Source organism: Camelus dromedarius, chromosome 2 (assembly GCF_036321535.1).
Source record: "Camelus dromedarius isolate mCamDro1 chromosome 2, mCamDro1.pat, whole genome shotgun sequence".
Lineage (NCBI taxonomy): Eukaryota > Metazoa > Chordata > Mammalia > Artiodactyla > Camelidae > Camelus > Camelus dromedarius.
Genome location: NC_087437.1, coordinates 40,443,027 through 40,467,321, shown reverse-complemented (window position 1 = coordinate 40,467,321; position 24,295 = coordinate 40,443,027). Strand labels below are relative to the sequence as shown.

General features: G+C 34.9%; 1 protein-coding gene across 12 annotated transcripts in view; it reads left to right on the top strand.

The window, feature by feature from the left end:
* PHC3 (polyhomeotic homolog 3) overlaps window positions 1-24,295 on the top strand; it is a 71,951-nt gene that overhangs the window by 13,317 nt on the left and 34,339 nt on the right. For 9 of the 12 annotated variants that reach the window (XR_010383416.1, XM_031450996.2, XM_010976306.3 and 6 more), the window contains 4 exons: window positions 9,230-9,388; window positions 11,531-11,629; window positions 17,641-17,887; window positions 23,259-24,130. Coding sequence is in view for 11 of the 12 variants with exons in the window: in XM_031450996.2 (XP_031306856.1) it covers window positions 9,230-9,388; window positions 11,531-11,629; window positions 17,641-17,887; window positions 23,259-24,130 (1,377 nt within the window). In the remaining variant the exon portion in view is untranslated. The remainder of the gene's footprint in view (window positions 1-9,229; window positions 9,389-11,530; window positions 11,630-17,640; window positions 17,888-23,258; window positions 24,131-24,295) is intronic. The other 3 variants (XM_064492684.1, XM_064492676.1, XM_031451002.2) reach the window with 2 other exon arrangements.

The window sequence follows — 24,295 nt, the reverse complement described above, 5'->3', positions numbered from 1 at the left end:
GACTGCTGGCATGACTTAGGGTAAATCATTTAACCTCGTTATACCTCAGTTTTCTTTTATGTAAAATTAAGTTATCTAGTTGGATGGTTTTCAGTCTTTTCATCCAGCTATCCCTGGGTCTAGCTCAAGGAGAAGGTTCAATAGATGGTGCTATGCACTGAATTGCATCTCTCTCAAATTCGTATGTTGAAGCTCTAAACCCCATGTGACTGAATTAGAAATTGGGCCTTTAAGGAGGTGATTAAGGTTAAATGAGGTCATAAGTATGGAGCCCTGATCCAGTAGACCTGGTGTCCGTAGTAGAGGAAGAGCCTCTGGAGATCTCCCCCTCTCTGTTGTGAGGACGCAGTGAGAAGGTGGCCATCTGCAAGCCAGCAGAGAGCTCTGGCCAGAAACTGAATTGCACAGTACCTTGATCTTGGACTTCCTAGCCTCTAGAACTGTGAGAAATTCTGTTTTTTCAGCTACTCAGTTTGTGGTACTTTGTTTTGGCAGCCCAAGCAGACCGAGATGGATGGGGTGCTGAGCCTTACCCTAAACTTCAGACAGAATAGTTGTGTGATGTTTGAATCTGGGAATTCTTAATAAGACTGCGTGCGGAGAAAGGGTTCTATTTTTTTTTTTTTTAAAGTTTGGGAACCATTGTTTAGATGTTAATATAAGATTCTGTCAGGGTGTCTTAAATAGTTTATATGCATTATGGAAAATAGTGCCTATCACATAGTAGGTGTGTAATAAATATTTGTTGAATGATGAAGTTATAGGAATTATAATCATCAACTAGAGTATGTAATGCATAGAATTAGCTTTAATTCTTGATTACTTCAAGTGGATTATCTTCAATTCAGAGAATCATTTTAGGATATTCTGATTGCCTGAAATTGCATTATAGAAGAGAGTCTAAGTCCTGACCTCTGTGATGAGATTCTTTTGTTGCTAGTTATGAGCAGGCAGCCAATTACCAGGTGTATCTATTGGCAACATTATGCTAGTTGCCCTGGGGGTACACATGAGTCAAAGTCCCTTCCCTTAGAGACAGTAATAGGCATTTGAAGAACTATGCCTAGACATATCAAATAGTAAACAACAAACAGTGTATAATGAAGTGATGAATGCCCTGAGAGTTAACAGAAAAGAGATCTTTGAGTAGTTGGGAAAGGCTTCCTATATGGGACTTAAGCTGAGCTATAAAAAATATGTAGGGTTTGCAGAGACGAGGACTCATCCTGAGCTCGTAATTCTGAAACAGCAGAGCTTAGTTTCAGGGATTCACTGCTGAATGGGATTCTGTATTAGTCTCCCACACTTCTGAGGATAATCTGTGCCAGTATTTTCTTGCTTGGTGCCGGGCATGGTATTAAGTGCTCAGGAGCCAAAGTGAACAAAGGTCTTAGAGTACAGTGGATGCAGAAAACAGACATGTAAACACAGGACATTGTGATAAGGGTTTTGTTTTACTGGAGTATCTTCTAATAACTTGCTTGAAAAGGGTACATGGAAGATAAATTTGGAATATTTGTAGGCCCCCCAATTCCCTCCTCATAGACCTTTTAAATAATTATTTGTACATAAATTCTATATTGAAAATAATTTTTCTTAGGAAACTTGAAAGCAAGGACCATTGTTTTCAAAATTCTGGTACTGCCAAAGAGGCTGATTTTAAGTCTCATTATCATTCCTCTGGGGAAGTTGTTTCTTTTTCTCTTCAGTCATTTACATTTTCGTGTTTTCTTTAGTTTTTCTGGACTTCATGACATTGTGTCTAGATGTCATTGTGCAGAACACTTGTTGGACCCTCTTAGTGTGAAACTTAGTGTTCATGTGTATGAAACTAAAAAAGTTTTAACAAAAATTAATTTCCTTTTATTTTCTCTGTTCTCTTTCTGAAGCTCCTTTGGTTGGAAGTTGGTCTTTCCAGATCAGAATATTTTTAGCTTTTTACTCATTTTCTGTCTTTATCTTGTTATACTATTGTGACATATTTCCTTGTCTTTTTTTTTTTTTAAAACCTTTTCCTTTTACATTTAAAAGAAAACTGCAGTTCAGCTTTTGTATTTCCAATTTTTAAGCACATTTCCTTATTCTTTTTCCATAGTATTCTGTTTTTCTGTTATGGATGAAATATTTTAGATCTCCGTTGTGATACTTATCAGCTTTTAAAACACCTTTTTTCTGTTTCCTGAATAATTTATATTTCTTAGAAACTATCTTCATTTTTTTCTTTCATGCTACTGATTTTTCTCTTAGAAAAGTTTTCTCTCAGAATGCTTGGTTTTCTGCTTATATTTAAGGTGCATGATTATGTAAATTTCTTTCACTGCTCTGAAGATAGATGTGCTCCTAGTTAGACCTCTCTCCTTAGTGGAAAGGCTGATTAGAGTTTCTGTGTTTGCATGTGGGTATAGCAGTGGGGTGACAGTGGGAAGGATATATCTTTGGCAGGTTTAGAATTGAAGGTATGCAGGTTGGAAGCTGGCTGTTAGGCTGGGGAGCGAGTAGTTTTCAGAATAATGAGGATTTTACTTCAAGGTACGAGTCCCCATTCTACAGTTCCAGCTTTTCCTCAGCAGTTCTTTGACTTTTTTTAGCGAAGTGTCCTTTTTCTCCTAGGTCTCTATGCCTGTTGTTCTAGGTGCAGGAGGGGTGGGGTTATGGCTGGTGAATCTTGTTTTCTAGACAGACCTGCAGATAATCAGTTCTTCAGTTTTTGGCCCCACTTCTTTCTTCTGCTTTTATGTCTCTAAATTCTGGGCCTAAACCCATTCTGGTCTATTTTTTTCTGTATTCTGGACTGCAGCTTCCTGTCTGTTTCTGCATCAGTATGATCCCATCTTTAGATCTTAAAGAAATGCAGATGGTACCTTCCTCTCTTTCTCTTTGCTATATGTGTTTTCTTTTGTTTGTTTATTTTTTTTCTTTTGATACTGTTCTTTTATCCCCTGTTTTTTTTGTTTTTGAAAAAAAACATTAAACCCACGGAAAAATGCTAAGACTAGGCAATGACCCTTGTGTACCCTTCATGTAGCTATCTATACCAGTTATTAAGTTTCTATTTATACACTGTTTTCCTGACCATTTGAAAATAAGTTGAAGATATCATGACACTTCAGTCCCAAGGGCTTTAGCATGTATTGCCCAAGAAGGAGATTTTCCTACATAACCACAGTACCATGTCACATCTAAGAAATTTATTATCAGGATAGTAATATCTAGTATATGCCTCACAAGTCCTATTTTCCTTTAATATAAAAAGATCTTGACTTTTTTTTTTTAAAAGAGCACAGGTCACCTATCTTATGGAGTGTGCTACATTTTAAATTTATGTGTTAGTTTCTCTCAGTCTTTTTTATTATCATATTAACTGCTTTTCTGTGGATTTTAGTAGGAGAGAGAAACAAATGGGTGTGCTCAGACTATAATTTTCAGTATTTGTTGTTTTATAAACATGAATTGTAATGGCTATATAATATTCTTCATTTTTTTAAATCTGTTTTCCTCTTGCTGGCAGTTTAATTTCTCATATTGTTTTGCTGTTATAAGTAAACCTGCATTGATGATTCTGTTATATATCTTTATTACATATTTAGTAAGTTTCTTTAAACAAAATTTCCTAAGAGTACACTTATTGGGTCATTGAGGTTGTTTTTAGATCAAGAACTTTATAAATGATCAGTTTTCTCTAAAAGTATCTAAATTAGATCAATGACATATCAAATGAATTCATTATGAATTTATCTGAGAGAAAATTACATGCTTATAACCAATGTCCTCATCCTCTGTTATTGATTTTAGGAGGTACTTTTAAGTTTTAAAACTCACTGTTTTCAAGGATTTTTAAAAATATAATTTCAAATGATTGTTTGAAGCGTATTCCAAAACTTAATAGCAGTCTAAGATAAAACTGTAAACTGAATGTTTGTGTGGTCATCAGGAGCTTTCCTGAATTCTTACAAAATATGCCAGTAGTACAGAAAAAGTGAAAGTCCCCTTCAGTCCTTCTGTCTCCTCAATGTGCTAGATATCCCTCCAGATCTTTACAATGCATTATGGACATACATAGTATAAAGAAATTTCTGTGTATGTGTTTAACACACATTTTTTTCCCCACACTGTAAACACAGTCAGGTATTCTGCATTTTGTTTTTACATTTAATAGAGTGTGTCTTCAGAGCTTTCTGTCTCACTCACTTAAGCTACTGCATGGTTGCACACAGTATGGTTGCACTTTATCTTGTATAACCATCTCTGCTGCTGGACAGTTACTTCCAATATTTTGATTGTTTTAGCCTTGCCTCTGTTCTTTCTAGGATGTCAAAATCTGAAAGCAGTTGGAGATTGTGAGGGGGTTTTTTGCTTGTTTTGCTGTTGTTTTTACAGCTTGTATTGCAGAAAGTAGAAATAATGGTTTTCTATAATAAATAGGATAGACATTTTCTTTTTTTTGTTTGAAGTAGTTTTTTTTTTTAATTGAAGTACAGTTACAATGTGTCAGTTTCTGGTGTACAGCGCAATGTCCCAGTCATACTTCATTTCATATTAAAAATGTGCAGTCTCTTAAAAAGGAAGTCCTTCATGGGTAGATATTATTGCTTGAAATTTCCATGTAATATTTTACACTCCTGGGTATTTGAATTACTCATACATAAATTCCCACTGAATGAAGCAAGAAAATTTATATGCTGCTTTAAACTGATAATAACAAAACAGTATACTAAAGTAAACATTAAAGAAAAAAAGGAAAATAGCATATTCTGTCTGATTCTAAAGTCTACAGAGAAAAGACAAAAACTTTGAAAAAGAAAATATAAATTATTGCCAAATTTTACCCCTGGTAGGCATTATTCACCTTTAATGTTTTGGTGACTATTCTTCCAGGTGTGTCTGTATATGGAAATATATCTATACCAAATCTAATAAGATGCAGTTTAATGAATATGTATTATTCTGTGTATATTACAATGCAGTCATTTTTCTCAACATATTTTTCACATGTATGGTATATGGTATATATATATATATATATACACACACAGTACATGTAGATATTAATATGTAATTACATAAGTGCATTATATTCCACATGTTATTGTATAGTTTTTTCCACTCAGCAGTGGGTTATAAAGATATTTTCATGCCACTGAATATAGAGATACATCAGCCTTTTAATATCTGTGTACCATGTCTCTCTGTAGATACACCTGATTGATTCTGATCATTCAAATGACAGCAGTGGGTCTCAAATGGGCTTTAGTTCTAGGGAGTACTCTGGGCCAGAGACCCTGTATAACTTCCTTTTTTGGGGCACTGATGACTGGTTGAGAGTTAAGTGACATTTCTTGGCAGATTGTGGTTTTCTCTGTGACTTTTATTGTCAATAGGGAGAGAGCTTCCAGTAATAGGGCTCAAGGAGTGAGTTCCTTTATGGAGTGTGGGGCTTGAGATGTGAGGTGACAGGATTGGCCAAGGTTTTAAAATGAAAGAGAATTAAGAATGTTGAGATGGGATTGACAGAGAACATAATGGAAACAGTTAAGGTCATCTGGTTCAGGTCAGCAGGGTGAAACAGAAAATAGAGGAGAACTGTATCATTTGTGGAAAGGACGGGACTTCTTGCAGAAATTGCTGCTGATCTGCTTGCCCTCATGGGTTGGACATTCATTAGTAGACACTGCCTGAAATGATACTTGCCCTATGGAACTTAAAAATAAACATAGTATTTGTTCTTTGATCTCACAACTTAGACCAAGTGAAATGCAGGTGGTTAGGAAGTTACTATTTAGTTTTCTTACTTCCTTTTTTTCTGTTTTAAGAATAAGAAAAACATTGTTTGTACTTTATGTTCTACTTCCTTATAGAGTACTCTTAGGCATTTTAGCTATCAGCCAATCATTTTTTAAAAAGACTTTTAACATTATGCTGCACACCAGAAGTTAACACAACATTGTAAACTGACTATACTTCAATTAAATAATAATAAAAAAAGGCTTTTACGTTTTTGTTTAGAGTGTGTGGTCTTTCCATACTACAGTACTTTCTTTCTTCCTTTTTTTTAAAAGAATCACTGAAAAAAGTGATTATTAAAACAGACATTATTACGGTAGAGTGACCCAAATTAATGAGCTATCAGGGTATAGGAAAGCACTGTGAACGCCAAACTATGAGTCAGAAAAGCTGGTCCAATTTTACCCTGCTCAGTGATTTAATCTTTGGAGCAAGGCTTTATCCAGAACATCCACTTGTGGAGTGGTATAGGAAAAGAATCAGTTTTTATAGGGGGGAGCTTATTAATAATTTATTATATAGCATGTCAAGAGTTGAGCTAACATCACCATGCTATCTCTGCATTTTTACTCTGCTTTGTTAGGGCCTATACCAGAATTGTTTTTTCTCTCTCTCTTATACACATAGTGTCACTGTGTGTGATAGGCTTATATATTTAAACTATGAAGTATGCCTTAAAATTACACGGCATTCATTAACTTAATAAACTTATTGAATGAAGGCACTCTGACGGATATTAGATGTATGATGATAAATAACACATGGTCTACACCCTTAAAGAAATTATTGTTTAGGACAATGAGATGGAAGTATATGCCAAAAGTATATGGCAGTTACAGAAGATAACCAGGCAAAAGGGAGAAGAAATAGTCAGTTCTACTATAGGGTGTAGGGATGCCTGAAAAAGTTCAGCAGATGATTTTTTGAGAAGGAGTTGTTCACTCAAGTGGGGATAGGGGTGGGTATAGGGGTAGTGGATGCTCAGTCCAATCCAGAGCATCATTACCAGGGCCATAGAGGCCTGAGACATTATAACACTGCGTATAGCTTCATATGGATAATGTGAAGGGTACGTATGAAGGAGTGAAAGGAGATGATGCTAGAGAAGTAGTCAGGGGAGATTGTTATCTAGGAGATTTTGAAGTAGTTAATATCAATTAAAATCAGGGGAAAATTATCTGGCAGGTAGGAGGAGACAGGATTCCAAGCAGGGAGATCAATTTGCAGTTGCTAAAGTAATCTAGCTGGAAGTGCTGTGGGCCCAGAGTCTCAAACCAAGTGATTCAAAATCAAAATGAAATTGAGGAGGATAAAGGTGTAGAAACAATAAGATGTGTAACTGATTTTATGTGTGTGTGTGTGTGTGTTGTAGGAGAGGGAAGAATTAGAATGACTCCCAGATAATCTGTCTTGGGGATTTTTAGAGGATGCCACTGGATATTTGAGGAAAGGCTGGTTTAAGAAGGAATAATAAGTTTGGTGTTTGAGCATGTTGAATTTGAGTTGGTAAGAGATATCCAGAAAAATGTGTTCTGTAAGTATTTGAATCTGGAGAATAAGAGTTTGTTGTCAAGGATTGAGAGTCTTCAGGAATGAATTGTTTGAAACTATGAGAGTAGATGTGATAATCAATTGAAGAATTGAAGAAGAGAAGTGTGAAGGACAAATTGAATTGAAGAATTGAAGAAGAAAAGTGTTAAGGACAAATCAAGAACAGTTTGAGGGTGGGATAAAAAAAAGGCTTGGTAAAGAAGACTGAGAGAGAATGGTCTAAAAAGAATCCACTGAATTTGTCAGAGGATATGGGTGATTTTTGCTAATAGGATTTTAGTGGTATGCTAGGAATAATAGACAGATTGCAGAATAATTTTTATATTAACTATTTATGCACTGAATTACAGATTTAAGTATTTTATTAAAATTAAGGAATACTTAAAAGATACATTTAGGGAATTAGTTAACCAACTCTTGTGTACCCACTATGCAGTTTTAACTTTTTAATTTTTAAATAATTATAGCCTTGGGAGTTAATAGTACAGAGAGGTCCTTCTATATAGCCTTCATTCAGCTTCCTCCAACCACTTATTCAGTTTAACAGATGTCCTGGACTAGTAAAAATGCTAATGTTTGAGGAGGGATTATGGAACTATGCAGGTAATGTGAATATGGATTCTGTACCCGGACATGGTGCAGCCCTGGGATTTTGATTCTCATAGGAGCCTCTCTCCTTCACTGGAAGCAGTGCGGATGGCAGGTTTTCTTGCTGCTTCTCAGGACTTATGAGTGGAGCTTTTCCAGCTCCCTTTTCACAAATTGATGAGCCCTTTTGAGTATATTGGTTTAAAGTGGGTTTTATTTCCAGCTCTTCCCTGAAGTAGGCTCAAAATTGGGTCTTCTCTCTCTGTAAGGCCAGTATTCCCCTAAACTGCCTTGGTGTCAGCTGAAGCTTACATCTTTGAGTTTCTTTCTGGCACCTGGGAATTTCCCTCTCCTTTCCCCTTTTGTGAGTTCAGCTATAAATTCTAATTTTTCATGTTGATCTTGCATTTCAGTGAGGATATTTGAACCATGGATGTATTAGTCCAGTCTGTGTTGTTGCTTGAATCAAAAGTCTAATAACCTATTTCTTAATTTTCTCTGCATCGTCCACAAAAAGGACTTGAGACCAGATTGTATTACTCTTGTTAAAAATATTATTTATTTTTAAAATGAATAATACTTGGTAGGAAATTGGAAAGAAAAGGGACTACATGTCTTCGTTTGCCCTGTTCCCTGCCTATCCCTCCCAGTGTGCCTTCCCAGATACAATCAGTTACCAGTCTTTTGTATATCCTAGAGATGGCCCATGGACTAGTTTATTCTTTGACAGCAGTTTTAAATTTAGTGTTTATAATTTAATTTTGTAACCAGTATTCAGGGTTTTTCCATCTGTTTGACAAGTAGCAGTTGTACTTTCTTCTTCTCTGAGAGCTTTTGAAGGAGAATGTTATACTAATTATATGTTACATGTATGTTTTTATATATGTGAGTGAATTATTTGTGTTTTAACTTTTATTCATTTCAGAAACCCCTCAAAATGTGACAGAAAATGACAAAATAGTGTAAACGGTTGATTTGAATGTTTTAAGTTATTATGTAGAATATTAAAATAATAGAGTCCTAATTTTGGGGAGGTAGTGGAAATGATATTTTAAGATGCTAGAATCTTATGAAATACAATGAGGATATCCTTAAAAATGGTCCTAGTTGCTAACCACTAACTGCTTTTGTTTGCATATGTGCAAATAATTGCCCGAAGAAGTGACAGAAGTCTGTCAAAGATGAAGCCCTCTCTTTTAGGTTCCTTAGCCATAATACTTACATTGATTACCTAAGTACAGCTTGGTGAAATTCAGTGACATGGAAGCAAGAAATGGAAGCCTATGACCTGATATGTTTTCTTCCTTAGATCAACCTCTCTACTTCTCCTACACCTGCACAGTTAATAAGCCGTTCCCAGGCTTCCAGTTCTACCAGTGGCAGTATTACCCAACAGACTATGTTACTAGGGAGTACCTCCCCTACCCTAACGGCAAGCCAAGCTCAAATGTATCTCCGAGCTCAAATGGTAAGATATGAGCTACCAGATTTTCTCAGTGTTTGAAGACTTAAGAGAAATCAAAATGTTTCTTGATTTGATGCAGTAAGAGGCATTTTTAATCTTTAAGAAATGTTTAACAAACTTTTTTGTGTGTGCTTAGCTCTTGTACATTTTGTCATGAAAATTTCTTTTAGTCAGTAGACCTTCTTGGTATATCAAACAGTAATTAGCAACATTGGGAAACTAATAGATTCTGTAACATAGGAGTGAGTATTTTTTAATATCAAATTTCATTGATTTCAAACCTGTTTTCCTATTTTAACACATCTGAACCTGAGATGCGTTTTATAATTGGTGGCATCTTACAGTTAAAATTGGTACTTACAGTGATCCTGAAATCACTGTATATCTTTGATGTCTTAGATTTGTGAAATGGTTAGAAATGTTAAAAACTTGATTGTTAAGCATAAATTAGAATTTATATTGTGGGTTCTGCAGAAATCTGGCTTGGAGTTCCTGATAATTCACCAGATGAGCCTCAGCTTTGGTTATTTCCATCTTAAATTCTGCAAAGTGATTTAAGTTCTTGTGCTCACTTTGATCTTTTGTTAATACAGGAATGTTAGTTTGGCTATTCTATATTTGAGTACCCATTGATTACCTAATTTCCCTGCTAGACTTCTTTAAGGAATGTAGAAATTGGTTGACATTTACTTTATTTGATGTCTTTGCAGGTAGCTAGAGAAGTGCTTTTTCCCTGATACACATATATATATATATATATATATATATATATATATATATATATATTTATATTTATATTTATATTTATATATTTATATTTATATTTATATTTATTTATTTATATTCTTTTTTGTTCAATAAACTGAGTATATATCTGGATCCCCAGTTCTCCATTAAAATTGGAAAGAAAATTGCCCATCATAATACTAACAGGAAACAATGATACGGTCTGCCTTTTATTTACAGATTATTCAGTAGACATTATCATATTTCTGATTTTTTTCCCCCATTAGATCTTATTTGATTAATAATGTGCTTCAAAAATTGGCTGAACCATTTGAAATGGTTGCTATTTGACCATTTGTCACCTCTAAATCTGGTAATTTCACATGATTCAAGCAAAATAGAACATCTTTTTAGGTTTAGTGCTTTCAGCTGTTTGTACTGGAAATTACCTTCTTGTGAAAGTTATACTTTGTTTTTTAATTCACTTAAATTTAGTATACAAAGAACTGAAGTTCAAAAGATCCCTTAATTGGTAATTTTAATTTAAACAGAAATGGTTTTTGAGGAACTGAATAATCTTGATGGAATACTGAAATAGAACATTTACACATTCTTTGAAACAACTCTTAAATTTACTAAATTGGATTGGATAATCTGAGTGGATTGTATTATCTTTTAAATTAATGGCATTCTGTTTCAGTATTGGAAAAGACATTTGAAAAGAGGTGGTGATAAGTATGTCTTGTCTTACCTACCTTTCTTTCTTTCTTTCTTTGTTGTGAAACTTTTTTGCAGGCTGTTTTGTTTTGAATTTTGACATGTTGTGGCATTTACATTTACAATGAATATTTCTTTAGAAATAGTTTTAAAATCAAGAGGTAGACCTATGTTTGTGCTATGGATTCTGTGTAGCTGAATGAAATACTATAGCGTAGTATGCGGCATTGTTATCCTTTGGGGTAGAGAGGACTGAAAAAACTTTTTGCTGTTTCTTTTCATGTTTCTCACTGAAATTTAATTTGCATTCAAGAGTAGTGACTATGGTTGCCCATTATAATGTCCATTTTATGAATCCTTCCACAGTAGTTTTAAGCTGGGAAGAGTTTAATAGCTTATTTGGGGCAAACTTTGGTATGAAGATTTCATATTACCAAAATACATTTTTTTTTTGAGCACTGATTTATTTTTCTACTCATCAGAATCACGAGCTGTTTCAGAAATGTTTATGATTTTTTTTTTTTTTTTTGAGTTCTCTATTATCAGAAACTTCTCTGTCATGTAGAACCTTTTGCTTAGGAGACAGTCCTAAACTGCATTGTCTTTCTGTCACAAATTTCAGTCTCTCTTGCCTGCTATACATTTTGTGTGGGACATGTTCTTTTGTCTTAGGGTATTTTTTTGGTTTTTCTGTCTGTACAGCTGATTTTCACACCCGCTACCACTGTGGCTGCTGTACAGTCTGACATTCCTGTTGTCTCGTCGTCATCGTCATCTTCCTGTCAGTCTGCAGCTACTCAGGTGAGCTTGTCTAGCTTCATACTGTAGTACTTACGGTCTGGACCTGGAGGTTAAAGATAAACCTACATTTGTGTTTAAGTTGCTGATGGTTTCAGTGCTCTTTGTCACACAATACAGATTAAAATTTAATACCGTGAGAACTTTAAGAAAGTTTTATGGTTCTGTAGAAATTGAAATACCATTAAATACGGATATTTAGGTTATTTGACATTAGTGAAAGTTAACACATTTTTGGTATGACATGATGTTTAGTTTTACTATAAAGCAGATTTATTTCTTTTATTATGTAGGATGTATTATTCTTCACATTCCTTTGCAGGCAGTTATGTAATAACCAAGTCAAGATGGATTTTAAGTTTAAAAATGAATTGGGTAGATTTCAAATTTTAAAAATTGAGTAGAACATTACCCAAGTTTTTGTTTGTACTTTGTTTGGTATAATGGAAAAAAGGAACCTTAACTTTCTCTATCCACCATTCACAAGAATAAACTAGAAGTTGAATGTAGACCTAAAGATATGGACCCAAACTATAAAACCTCTAGCAGAAAACAGAGAATAGCTTTATAACTCTGGGATTGGCAAAGCTTTCTCAGATAGGACACAAAAAGCATTAACCATAAAAGAAAATAATGATAACTTGGACTTTTTCAAAATTAAAAACTGTTCTTCAAAAGACATTGCTATGAAAACAAAGAGGCAGGCCACAGACTGAGAGAAAATGTTCACAACACATATTTCTGACAAAGGGCTTGTATCCAGAGTATACAAAGTAGGTTTACAACTCACTAATAAGATCATGAACAGTTTAATTAAAAATGGGCAAAAGACTTGAACACTTCACAGAAAAAAGATATACAAAAGGCCAATAAGCACACGAAGAAATGCTCAACATCATTAATCTTTATAGAAATGAAAATCAAAACCACAAAGAGTATCACTACACACTTAGAATGGCTGAAATGAAGGATAATGAAAATTCCACATGTTGGCAAGAGTGTGGAGCAACCATACCATAATACATTGCTGGGGAAAGTGTATAAAATAGTACAACCACTTTGAAAAACAATTTTCCTGTAAGGTTAAACATGCTTAACATGTGACCCAGCAGTTCCACTTGTTTACCCTGAGAGATTTGAAAACATGTATCTACATAAAGACATGTAAATGAATGCTTGTTCAGAATAGCCCCAAGCTGGAAATAACCAGTGTCCTTTAGCTGGTGAATGGATAAACAAATTGTAGAATATTACTCAGAAATAAAAAAGAACAAACAACTGATGTGTCTTAGAAACGTTACAATTAGTAAAAGAAGCCAATTGTCAGAGAGTACATACTCTGTGACTCCATTTATATGAAATTCCAGAACATGCAAACTAATCTATAGTGAAAAGAAATTGGATTTGTGATACCTGGGCAGAAGGAGGGGGAGATTGACTGGGAAGGGTAATAAGTGATGGAAATGTTCTATATCTTGATTGGGGTGGTGGTAACATGGTGTAAACATGTTTCAAAACTCACTGAACTGGCTTATTCATTTCATTGTATGTAAGTTACACCTCAGTAAAGCAGATAAAAATGAATTAAATTGAGTAAATTTTAAATTAAAGCAGCTGAGTAGAATATTACTTTGAGACCCTTTTGGTATTTTTCTGTGGTTAATGTTTTAGATTGCGTATGGCAGAAATTGATATATGTCAGGGTCACCCTTGGCTTCATATTTTTAATTTAATAATCTTAGTCATCTGGCAAAAACAAAAAAATAAGATAGCAACAATATTCTTTGGTACTTTTCATGGAACACCTTTATTATTTTATTTAATAATAAATACCAGTTTTCATATATCAGCATATAAAGTTGGTGATCATTTAAACTCAAGCTTTTTCTAATGTGTTCTCTGACCCTCTACAGTTCCTTAACTTTGGATTTTGGTTTCCATATTTACAAAATGAGACCTTTGGTTTTTGTTAACTTTAAGATTTTTTCAGCTCTCAACTTTTATATCTCTTTATGGAACGAATTTGTTAATGTAATGATCCTCTTGGTTTTTTTGTTTTTTTGTTATTTTTTTAATAAAACCTAATAGAGCTAGACAATTATCAACTTCCAGAATATTTTAAATTTTATTTTTTATTTATTTTTTACTTTGTTCCAACTAAGATTTTAATTGGTTTACAAGTAAACTGCAAGTACTAGCTCAGAGTTGTTATAAGGAATAAATGAGATGGTGATCATAAAGCATTTAGCATAGTGCCTGGCACATAAGATATGACATGCCACTAATGACTATTTTTGTTATGCACTGTCTAAAGATGAGTCACGAATTTGGTTCTTAAGCTTTCAGTAGCTAATAGTCAAGAGAGAAACGCAACCATTTAAAGGATTTGCAGTTTCCAAGGTAAAATAAACCAGTTATTAGGAAAATACAAATAATAAGCTCTCTAGAGCACAGTCTGTCTTGTGGGCTTTCATGGAGAAAACATCTTACATTGTCTTTAATAGCATCTTTAATGTGAGCATAGTCAAAGTAATTTGTAGAAGTGCTCTTTGGGGTCCAGTTTGATGTGTACAGGTATGTGGCTCTGTGATGATCTGACTTTATTCAAGGATAGACTTTGAGGAACTAGAAGGATGGATTGATCTTTAGGAACTTCTGTATTAATGGTTTTTCTTGCTGTGCTTTAGAAATGGCCTTGACTGAGGCTGGCAGTGGTGGGTCATGCTAATACTTTGAATATTCCAGTGGTAACTTTCTTCGAGTTCAAGGCTTTAGTTTTGAAAAATCTGTGCTCCGCTTTGTTAACTTTTAAATAGATACTTAAAGTTTTCAAAACAATTTGTTTGTAATTGAGAAATAACAAGTTGAAGTTTTATTTTAATACTCTTTAACTGACAAAAGTCAATATAACTGTTGATTTTTCCTTACTGTTAAAGTTTATAACATATTGTCAAAAAAGAGAAATTTGGAATATCTTACCCTTATTTACTATTTTAAATGCTTCATCTCTTCTTCCTACCATGAAAAAAAAAAAAATCTAACTTTCAGGAAGATATGCTAAGACTAAAAGTATGTTGTAGAAAAGTATGAAATCTTACCAAGGGTATCTGGGGAATGCCTTTAGAATTGAGGAGAAAACAACCTTTTAGATTTAAAAGCTAGAAATTGAGTTCTACCACCAGCAATGTGACATTAACTCTTAATTTTCTCATCTGCAAACAAGGGATGCTACGATAATTCACACATGATTTGTTACATACAAATTAAATAATTGATGTGAGATTATTTGGTACATAAAAATGAAATTAAAAAAAAATTTCATGTGAAATCTAGACTTTTACAAAAGCCAGAATGTTTCCACAAATTGATCATAGGAAAAGTTCAGATGAAATTAAGGTTGGACATTGAATGCGATAATGTTCTTTATCTTAGAAAAGATAGATTCTTTTCAAAAGTGAAGCTCTGTCAAGGAAATCTGAACCTGTGTTGTTTCTATTAACAGGTAAATTAACTGTGTATATATACTTTAGGAGTATAGTTTACATGCTTGAAATTTATTATAAATATTGAAGCCAAGATGACCATATATAGTAAAGTCATATTCTAAAATGTATCTATTCATATAATATGTAGTGTATAATATACACACATACATTTTCTTTCAGAATTCCAGAAAACAAAAGGAAAATTAGAAAAAACTATATTATTCTGGAGAAATGGACTGCTGCAGGTTTAAGGGTTCATTGTGTCAAATCTTCATTTGCTGTGAATATGCTTTGAAGGAAATTTTTAAGTTACTCAGATTATAATTCAGCCTTTGCTTATCATTATTATGTGGTCCACTTTATACATTATTTTTGGGAGATGTTAAATTTTATACTGTTTTTTTTTAGGTGGGGGTGGGTATAGCTCAGTGGAAGAATGCATGCCTAGCATGCAGGAGGTCCTGGTTCCATCCTCAGTACTTCCATTAAAAACAAATTATGCTGTTTTTCTCATGCTTTCTGTGAGATGATAATATGCCTCTGCTAGACATTTGTTGAGATTTTTTGGTTAAACGTGAACAGACTTTAATGTTAGCCTGAAAAACTGTGAATAGAATGAAATACTTAACAGCAGCAACAAAAGCCATGTAACACATATTTCAGAATCAGATATAGGAGAATACCTCAGTCTTGTGTGGTTTCTGTTATGTCTGCCACCAGAACTGCAGGGAGTACAGACATGAATGTCAGAGATGAGGGCCTGCCAGCTAGAGTCCCAGTATTCCACAAGCGCAGACAGTAGTAATTCTAAAACAAACTAGAGGTTTGTCAGTGGTATAGGTTAGTATGATCCAAGTTCTGTGGGAAAAGCATAGAGTGGAGGAGAAATTATTTCTAACCAGGGGCTTTGGGGAGGTTTCTTCAGGAGAATAGAATTTTTACTGGTCTTGAGCAATGTGTTGGGCTTAGGAGACAGTGTTGAAGAAGGTATGGCATTTTAGGCAAGAGGAATTGGAGCAAGGGCTCTAAATGAAAGAAGCGCAGGCATGTTTGGAAAAGGGTGAGCAGGACAGTCTGGCTAGAATATGAGGATTGTGGACTAGAGTAGTGGAAAAGGGAGCTTGTTGCAGTTTGGGCCTTGGGTATGGAAGGCTTTGAGTGGCAAGCTGAGAAATCTAGATTTTAGCATATTTTATTTTTGCATTAAATCTCAATAATACAGCAGTAGTTAGTCCATTTATACTGCCATGAAATATTTGACAAAAATCAGAGAAGATGCTCCATATGGCTTCACTTAGAAAATTCTTTCAGTAGCTTAGAATAGAACTGATTAAAACCTCCACTGCCCTGAAGTAAACATTTGTTTAGCATCTGCTGTTGGCTGAACACTCCATTGGCACTTAAGAGAAAGTATAGAGCATCAGTTAATGATACGATTGTAGAGACAGAACACACATGGAACTGAAGAACATTCATAAAGTAGCAATATACTTGTCACTTTAGAATCTCTTTTACTTCAGTTTCCCTCCCAAGGCCAGTGCTAGCATAAATGTATTTGGTGCATTCATTCCAGAGAGGCTAAAGGTTAGGCAGCTACTGGAGAGGCATTTTTGAAAATGTTATAAACCTCAGGTGAGAGTAATTGGGATGATCCTTTCCACCATCCAGACTGACAGTGTATTTAGAATAGCCCTGATGTGGACAGGAGCCATCACGTGAACCGTTTCCAAGGCCGTGCACAGTTTTTTAGTTCAGACCTAGTTCTCAAACGCAAATGTTTCATAACCACCACAACAAAATCTCATTAACTTTTTAAAGTTAGTTAATGGGAAATGCTTTTCTTAATTATCACAGTGGGGTAGGTGATTTCGTGAATTAGTTTTCTTACTCAGGAGATTAGTGTTCCCTTACAATATCTGTAGAGCTGGTAACTTTTAAAAAAAAATCTATCTCGTCGTTATTAAGGCAGCAATATTGTATCCACACTCTCCTAATTGTGTGTAGTAATTTCTCACAAGTTCATGAGGTACTTGTAACCTAAAAATGTTTCACAGTCCTGGCATGGAGAACTCAGTGAAGGTGCGGGAAGTGCTCTTTCTTCCCTCCACACCCTGGGCTCTCCCGCCTCTGTGGCTTTGCTCAGGTTTTCCCCTTTGCCTGGGATGCTCTTCCTCTTTCTCCTTCTTAGCTTTCTCTGACCTGGTAACTTCAAAGTGCTGTATGTTGCAGAGTAATTTCCTCATATTCATAGTTTATTTGTTTTTATATGTATATTCTGTTTTCATTTACTTCTTAATGATTCTCTTTCCCTTAACGTCTTTTTAAAAAAATTGCCACAGTGTTTAAGGTATGATTACTTAAAATAATAACTCTCCTTTCCTTCAGGATTAATTGGTTGTTTCAAGTGCTTAGACCTTTATGTATGAAGAGCATAATATAAATGTGTTGTCATTGTTGTTATAATGGTAGTGATTACTACATCAATTAATGGCATCTATTTCATCCTTATTTTTTTTATGTGGTTCTTAGGTTCAGAATTTAACGTTACGCAGCCAGAAGTTGGGTGTATTATCTAGCTCACAGAATGGTCCACCAAAAAGCACTAGTCAAACTCAGTCATTGACAATTTGTCATAACAAAACAACAGTGACCAGTTCTAAAATCAGCCAACGAGATCCTTCTCCAGAAAGTAATAAGAAAGGAGAAAGTCCAAGTCTGGAATCACGAAGCACAGCTGTCACCCGGACGTCAAGTATTCACCAGTTAATAGCACCAGGTGGGATAAAGGTTTTGTTGAAAATAGTTGTATTACTCATTTTCTTAGCAGGCAGAGCAAAACAAAAGATGTCCATTACTTGAACAGGAATACTTTTAAAACACTTAAAAAATGAATTTTATAAATTAAAAATAAGAACATTTAATATTGTAGCTTGAAAAAAGACAAAAGAGCCTACTAGCGAAAACAAATTGTGATAGTAAAATAGATTTTTTTGGTCAGTTGACATTTAATTAACATCTTCATTATGTGCTGGTTTCCTGTTATATCGATAAAACCTTGTAGCTTTAAAAATTTTTTTGCCTGTGGTTTATTTAATATGCTTTAGTGGAACAGAATTAAAAGTTTTTTTAAAAAGCAAGTGTATATTTTTCTTTAACGTTGTTATTAGTGGGACGAATTTATCACTTTCCAAAAGTAAGGATTATGCTTATTTTCCTTACCATGTTGCTTTTTTTCCACCTTTGATTTCATTTCTGAGAGGACGCTGTCAGGGAATCAGCTAAGTTGTTCTCATTCTCATCAACCTTTGAATCCCTCTGCCATTTACAAATAATCTTGCTTCCTAGGGGTCTCATGCTGAAAATACTGGGGCTGTGCAGAATGAGTTTCCTTACCATCTCTTCTGTTCATCTCAGAATTTCTCAGTGTTGAGCTTCCTTCACTTCTAAAAAAAATAAGGAATTACCTGCTTTCTTCTTTAAAGTTAGCACTGTTTCCTTATGTCACTGACTGCATCTTTTTTCCTGGCTCCTGATGTTCTCTCATAGTTACTATAGCATCTTGACCTTCTTTCATAGTTGTTAATAGCATCTTTTGTTTCCCTCATGTTGGATCCTTTTCTTTGCTTCTCAAGCATGCTTAGACCACTCCTGTTTTTTAATATATCTGCATACATTTTTATATCAGTATAACTACTGTTTATTGAAAGTGTGTGTGTGTGTGTGTCGTGTAATGAGCTAGATACCTCACATGTTACATTAAAAAAAAACAAACTTCCTTTGTTCCAACCTCATCAGGTAAGCATCTTCTTTCTATCCTTATATAATTATGTATTACTTTTTAAAGATTCATTTTACACTACTGAAGTTTGTTTATTCTCCATCTAAACCTGTTTCTCTTCATATTTCCTCTCTGCTAATATTGCCAACATTCTCTGTATCGCCCAACACTTGTATTAGCATTTTTATGCTTCTTTATGGTATTGTTTCTTTTATAATTATTTATATACTTACTGATCATAGCTTTTCTACTAGGCAGTAACTAAACTCTTTGAGGGTAGGATAGTAGTATGTAGCACTTACATGTCAGGGACTTTACATTGATTAAATCTTTTAATTCTTTTTCATACTCACTTTTTCACCCTTTTATCTTGACAACACCAAGTTGTGCCTTATGTGTACTTACATCTATAATAGGTAGACAGTAAGTATTTGTTGGATTAATAGTTGATTTTTTTTCCATTTGAATTTTGCAAGTTATAGCACAATTTTTTTCCATTTGTACTGATTATCACTGCTTAGAATTCTTAAATCTGAATCTTAGCTAAGTGTAAGCTTTGTTACAAATTAATAAATTAATTCAGAATATGGTTAGATGTGAATGCTTTTTTATAAATATTTGTGTGCCAGGTCCTGCTAGCTGTATGGCTTGTTAACAGGATTTTTGTACTGTATTGTCCAGAGCATTCTTAGCCTCAAACCAGCCTCTGGTCAGTGTTGATAGGAGGAGTCACTGTGGAGGAGCAGTGACCCACTGTTCTTGGAATGACTGCTCAGGGGACAATTTCTAGTGATTTCTATAGTTTTAACAAATTATGATGGCGGATAGGTAGATTTCCTTCCAAAGAGAAAAGGTAGGAACTCTTTCAGGGTTATTCAAGCAAGGAGATCTACTTTTAGACTTTGAGTCCCCCTGAACTCTCAATATTGGGTCCTAAATTGACACTTACTCTTCCCTCTTTTATTGATAGTGTGATAATATCCTTAAAGTTGCCTTCCTCTGATGGCCACTATTTTATGTAGGTATGAAGGAGAAAACCAGCAGAGTCTCAGGACAATTGGAATTCCGGATTCAGATCTTAATGTGTATTAACCAAACTCCAGTTTTCTGTGGTGGTGTTGATTAGAAACAAAACCAAATGGAATACCCTAAGCCACATAAACCTTTGCAATTACTGAACTTTTAAATTCATTCAGGTCTTACACTGAAGTTAGTCAAAGCAATTTATATCTTCTGGCAGGGCAGCAGTTATATTTTTCCAGAAAACAAGGAGTTTTTCTTCTCTTGTTGGTGGGAAGTTAGCCTAAAGTTAAGATTTTTTTTTTTGAGATTCTTGAATTGGTAATTTGGTCTTTTCTTTGATTATAAAAATGCTTGCTTCTACAGGTTACTTTCAAACTAAAAAAAAATATCTACTTGTGTTCTAATGTAGTACAGTCTAATAATTATTATAATGGACATGATTATTATTTCCTTAGGTGTATTTCTAAGGTGCTAAAATCATTTTGGTTTTCTTCATCATTTCTTCTTGGTGGAATTCTCACATGGTATTTAATAATTCTGTTTTTAATATTTAAAATAAAGCTAGACGTTAACCAAATGTCTGGAAGTTATGAATTACATTAGAGCTCGAGTTTTCTTATAGCAGTTTTTAGAGCTTTTATGAAATTAATCTCATTGGAAAAAGCATGTACCATTTTTTGCAGACGTTAACTCAATATAGAGTGAGAAGCTGATTAGTCTGCTTAGGCTGCCATAAAAAATGCCATATTCTGAGTAGCTTTGACAACAAAAACTACATTTTCTCACAGTTCTGGAGGATGGAAAGCCCAGGATCAAGAACTGACAGTATTTGATTTTTGGTGAGAGCTCTCTCTTCCTGGCTTGCAGATGGCTGCCTTCTTGCTGTGTCCTTACATGGTCTTTCATCTGAATGCAAGGAGAAGAGAGGATAGTGAGCTCTTTGGTGTCTCTTCTCATAAGGTCACTAATCCTGCTGGGTCAAGGCCTCACCCTTCTGACCTCGGTTTACCTTAATTACTTCCATGGAGGCCCCATTAGCAAATACAGTCACATTAAGGGTTAGGGCTTCAACATATGAATCTGGGGACATAAACGTTCAGACCTCAATAGGAACCCAGAGGTGGCTAGGGTTATGTGTTCTTTTACACCTAGCACTACCTCTCAATAACCAGGTGATTTCAGACAAGTCACTTAAATACTCTTTAAGTTTCTTCACCTGAAATATACTGGATTAGTATAGTATCCTATCTACCTCATAGGGTTGTAGTAACTACTACAATGAAATAATATAATTATTTACAATAATATATTTAATTATTGACAATAATTAAATAAAAACTACTACATATACGAGAGATGATGCCAATCATTAATTCTCCAGTTAAAAGGCCACCCTGACAATGAAATGTTTGTTAAAATCAGAGAAATTAACTGACATCATATGATTCTCCAAAGCACTAGGGCTTTTCTTATACAGGAGTATTGTTTCAGATGTCCTCACAATTATTCTGTAGTGTATGTGCTTGTCAGTGGGACTTCTGGACTAATATAAAACAGATAGATTCATTTTAATTTCTCAACAAAAATTTTATTTAGGTGAAAGGATAGACTTACTTTATTGGATTACCAGCTCTAGAATGTAAGCAAAGATTGCTTACTTGCTGCAGCACAGAAAGTCTTTTTATTCCCGTGAATATAATCTCCAGTGTACTTCAAGAATATGGTTGAATTTTAATTATAACTTAAAGATTGAATTAAAGTGGGCCTTTGCTGTTATGCTTGCAAAACCTCTATTTCCTTATCTGTAGAAGGGGAATAATACTACCTACTCCATAGGCATTTTGTGAGTGCAAAGGAGAGAGATGTGAAGGCATCTTAAGCTTAGCCCCTTGGTGGAAAGGTACTCTATAGAAATGCAAGATTTTATTGAATACTCTGTAATATAGAGTCTTTATCAACACATTTATAACGTGCTGATGTAAAATTTTCACTTTTAGTTTAAAGTGCTAGTCTAGTTATATGAAAATTATTTTGTTAGCTGAAATTTTAGGTCCGATTTCCTTTTTTTTGGTGGATATTTGAACCTTTAAATGCCACTTTCTTAAGATGTTATTTAATCAGATGCTAATTTCCTTAAAGTATCTCTGGAATTCTAAATAATAACCAACCAAACACAAAAAGGTTAAAAAAGAGTTGTTAGAAGTTTTGATAAGGTCTTTGTCACAAATGTAGTTGAATATAAAAATAGATACAAGGCGTTACAGTCTTTATCTTAACTTTTTGAGATTAAGGAAAAAAATTGGCCTGTCCTGAGATCTGTTTTAAATGTGGTAATTGTTACATGATATGAATATTAAGCAATCTTTCCAGTTTATCTTCTAGTGAACCCAGTTTCCATTCTTACTTAGGATTTCTCCAGCATTCCCTCTGTGTAATCATATGCAGTATGTAGAAGAGGCATAATGATGGCGAAACTGCTTGTTACTGATTTTGCTAATTCTTATATTTATTTTTTCCTATTGAGTGGCTCCCCTATGGAGAAAACTGATACTATCACTTAGAGATTACTGTAGGGTTTTGTGGGCGGGGGAATGTGGTGGGGCAGGGGTGGGAGGCCAAGTAAAACAAGATCCTTTATTTAGACAGCATGGACTTCTGATTGCCTCATTCTCTCTGCAAACGAAACTAGTGCTCTCCTAGATTTGGAATGGCCATTGAAATTTCATTTTGTAGTTACTGTGATTATTTAACCGTGCTGTAGGATTCACACATATATTTTGCTTAACTGAATTAACTTTTATACAAAACATTTTCTCTTCTGGGTCAAATAATACCAACTGTTTATCTTGGTTCAAATTTGGAAACTTATTTGGGAAGCTTTATCAGTAATTACTTTTACTGTTAGTTGGAAGATTTTTTAGACATGAATTAGAAAGGATGGGACCTTTGTTTTATGATTTTGAAGTTATCTTTATGTGTATTATACTTGTTCAGTTGTATTCCTCTTCTTCCCAGAGAAGGAATTCAAGTGGATAAACTTTGTTAAAAGTTAATGGAAATATTCTGGTGACCTATAAAATTTAGTAAGAATAAATCATGTATGAATCAATTGTTTGAGGCAAATTTCTTTTGGAACTTATCACAGTATTTTATGAAATTATGTAGTTTTCCAAGGAAAAGTTGTTTGTCGTTACATTTTCAAGTCACTCTTGTTGGGAAGACTTGTAATTGGTTTCTGATGATTATGACCTTCTGATGTGAAATCTTTCCTCCTTTAGATTTATTTTAAAATTTATATGATGGTATTTTTGAAATAAATACTAATTGTCGTTTTTTTCTCTCACAGCTTCATATCCTCCAATTCAGCCTCATCCTCTAATAAAACATCAGCAGATTCCTCTTCATTCACCACCTCCCAAAGTTTCCCATCATCAGCTGATACTACAGCAGCAGCAACAGCAAATTCAGCCAATCACACTTCAGAATCCAACTCAAGACCCACCCCCATCTCAGCACTGTATACCACTCCAAAACCATGGCCTTCCTCCAGCTCCCAGCAGTGCCCAGTCACAGCACTGCTCACCAATTCAGAGTCATCCCCCTCCCTTAACAATGTCTCCCAGCCAGTCACAGTCAGCACAGCAGTCTGTAGTGGTGTCTCCCCCACCACCCCATTCACCAAGTCAGTCTCCTACTATAATTATTCACCCACAAGCACTTATTCAGCCACATCCTCTTGTGTCATCAGCTCTCCAGCCAGGGTCAAACTTGCAGCAGCCACCTGCTAATCAGGTGCAACCTACAGCACAGCTGAATCTTCCGTCCCATCTTCCACTTCCAGCTTCCCCTGTTGTACACATTGGCCCAGTTCAGCAGTCTGCCTTGGTGTCCCCAGGTCAGCAGATTGTTTCTCCAACATCACACCAGCAGTATTCAACCCTGCAGTCTTCTCCAATCCCGATTGCAACCCCTCCACAGATGTCGACATCTCCTCCTGCTCAGATTCCATCACTGCCCTTGCAGTCTATGCAGTCTTTACAAGTGCAGCCTGAAATTCTATCCCAGGGCCAGGTTTTGGTGCAGAATGCTTTGGTGTCAGAAGAGGAGCTTCCAGCTGCAGAAGCTTTGGTCCAGTTGCCATTTCAGACTCTTCCTCCTCCACAGACTGTTGCGGTAAACCTACAAGTACAACCACCAGCACCTGTTGATCCACCAGTGGTAAGCCCTTGGAAGCTCTTTGACTTTCTTGCTGAACTGAAAGTAAAAATGATTTTCTCCCACATTATGTTTTATTGCTAGATCTAAATGCCTATGAATTTAAAAAGCTTGGAATTTCCATCTGTCAGTGTCTGACAAACATGCTGTATGGGCACGCACACAAAA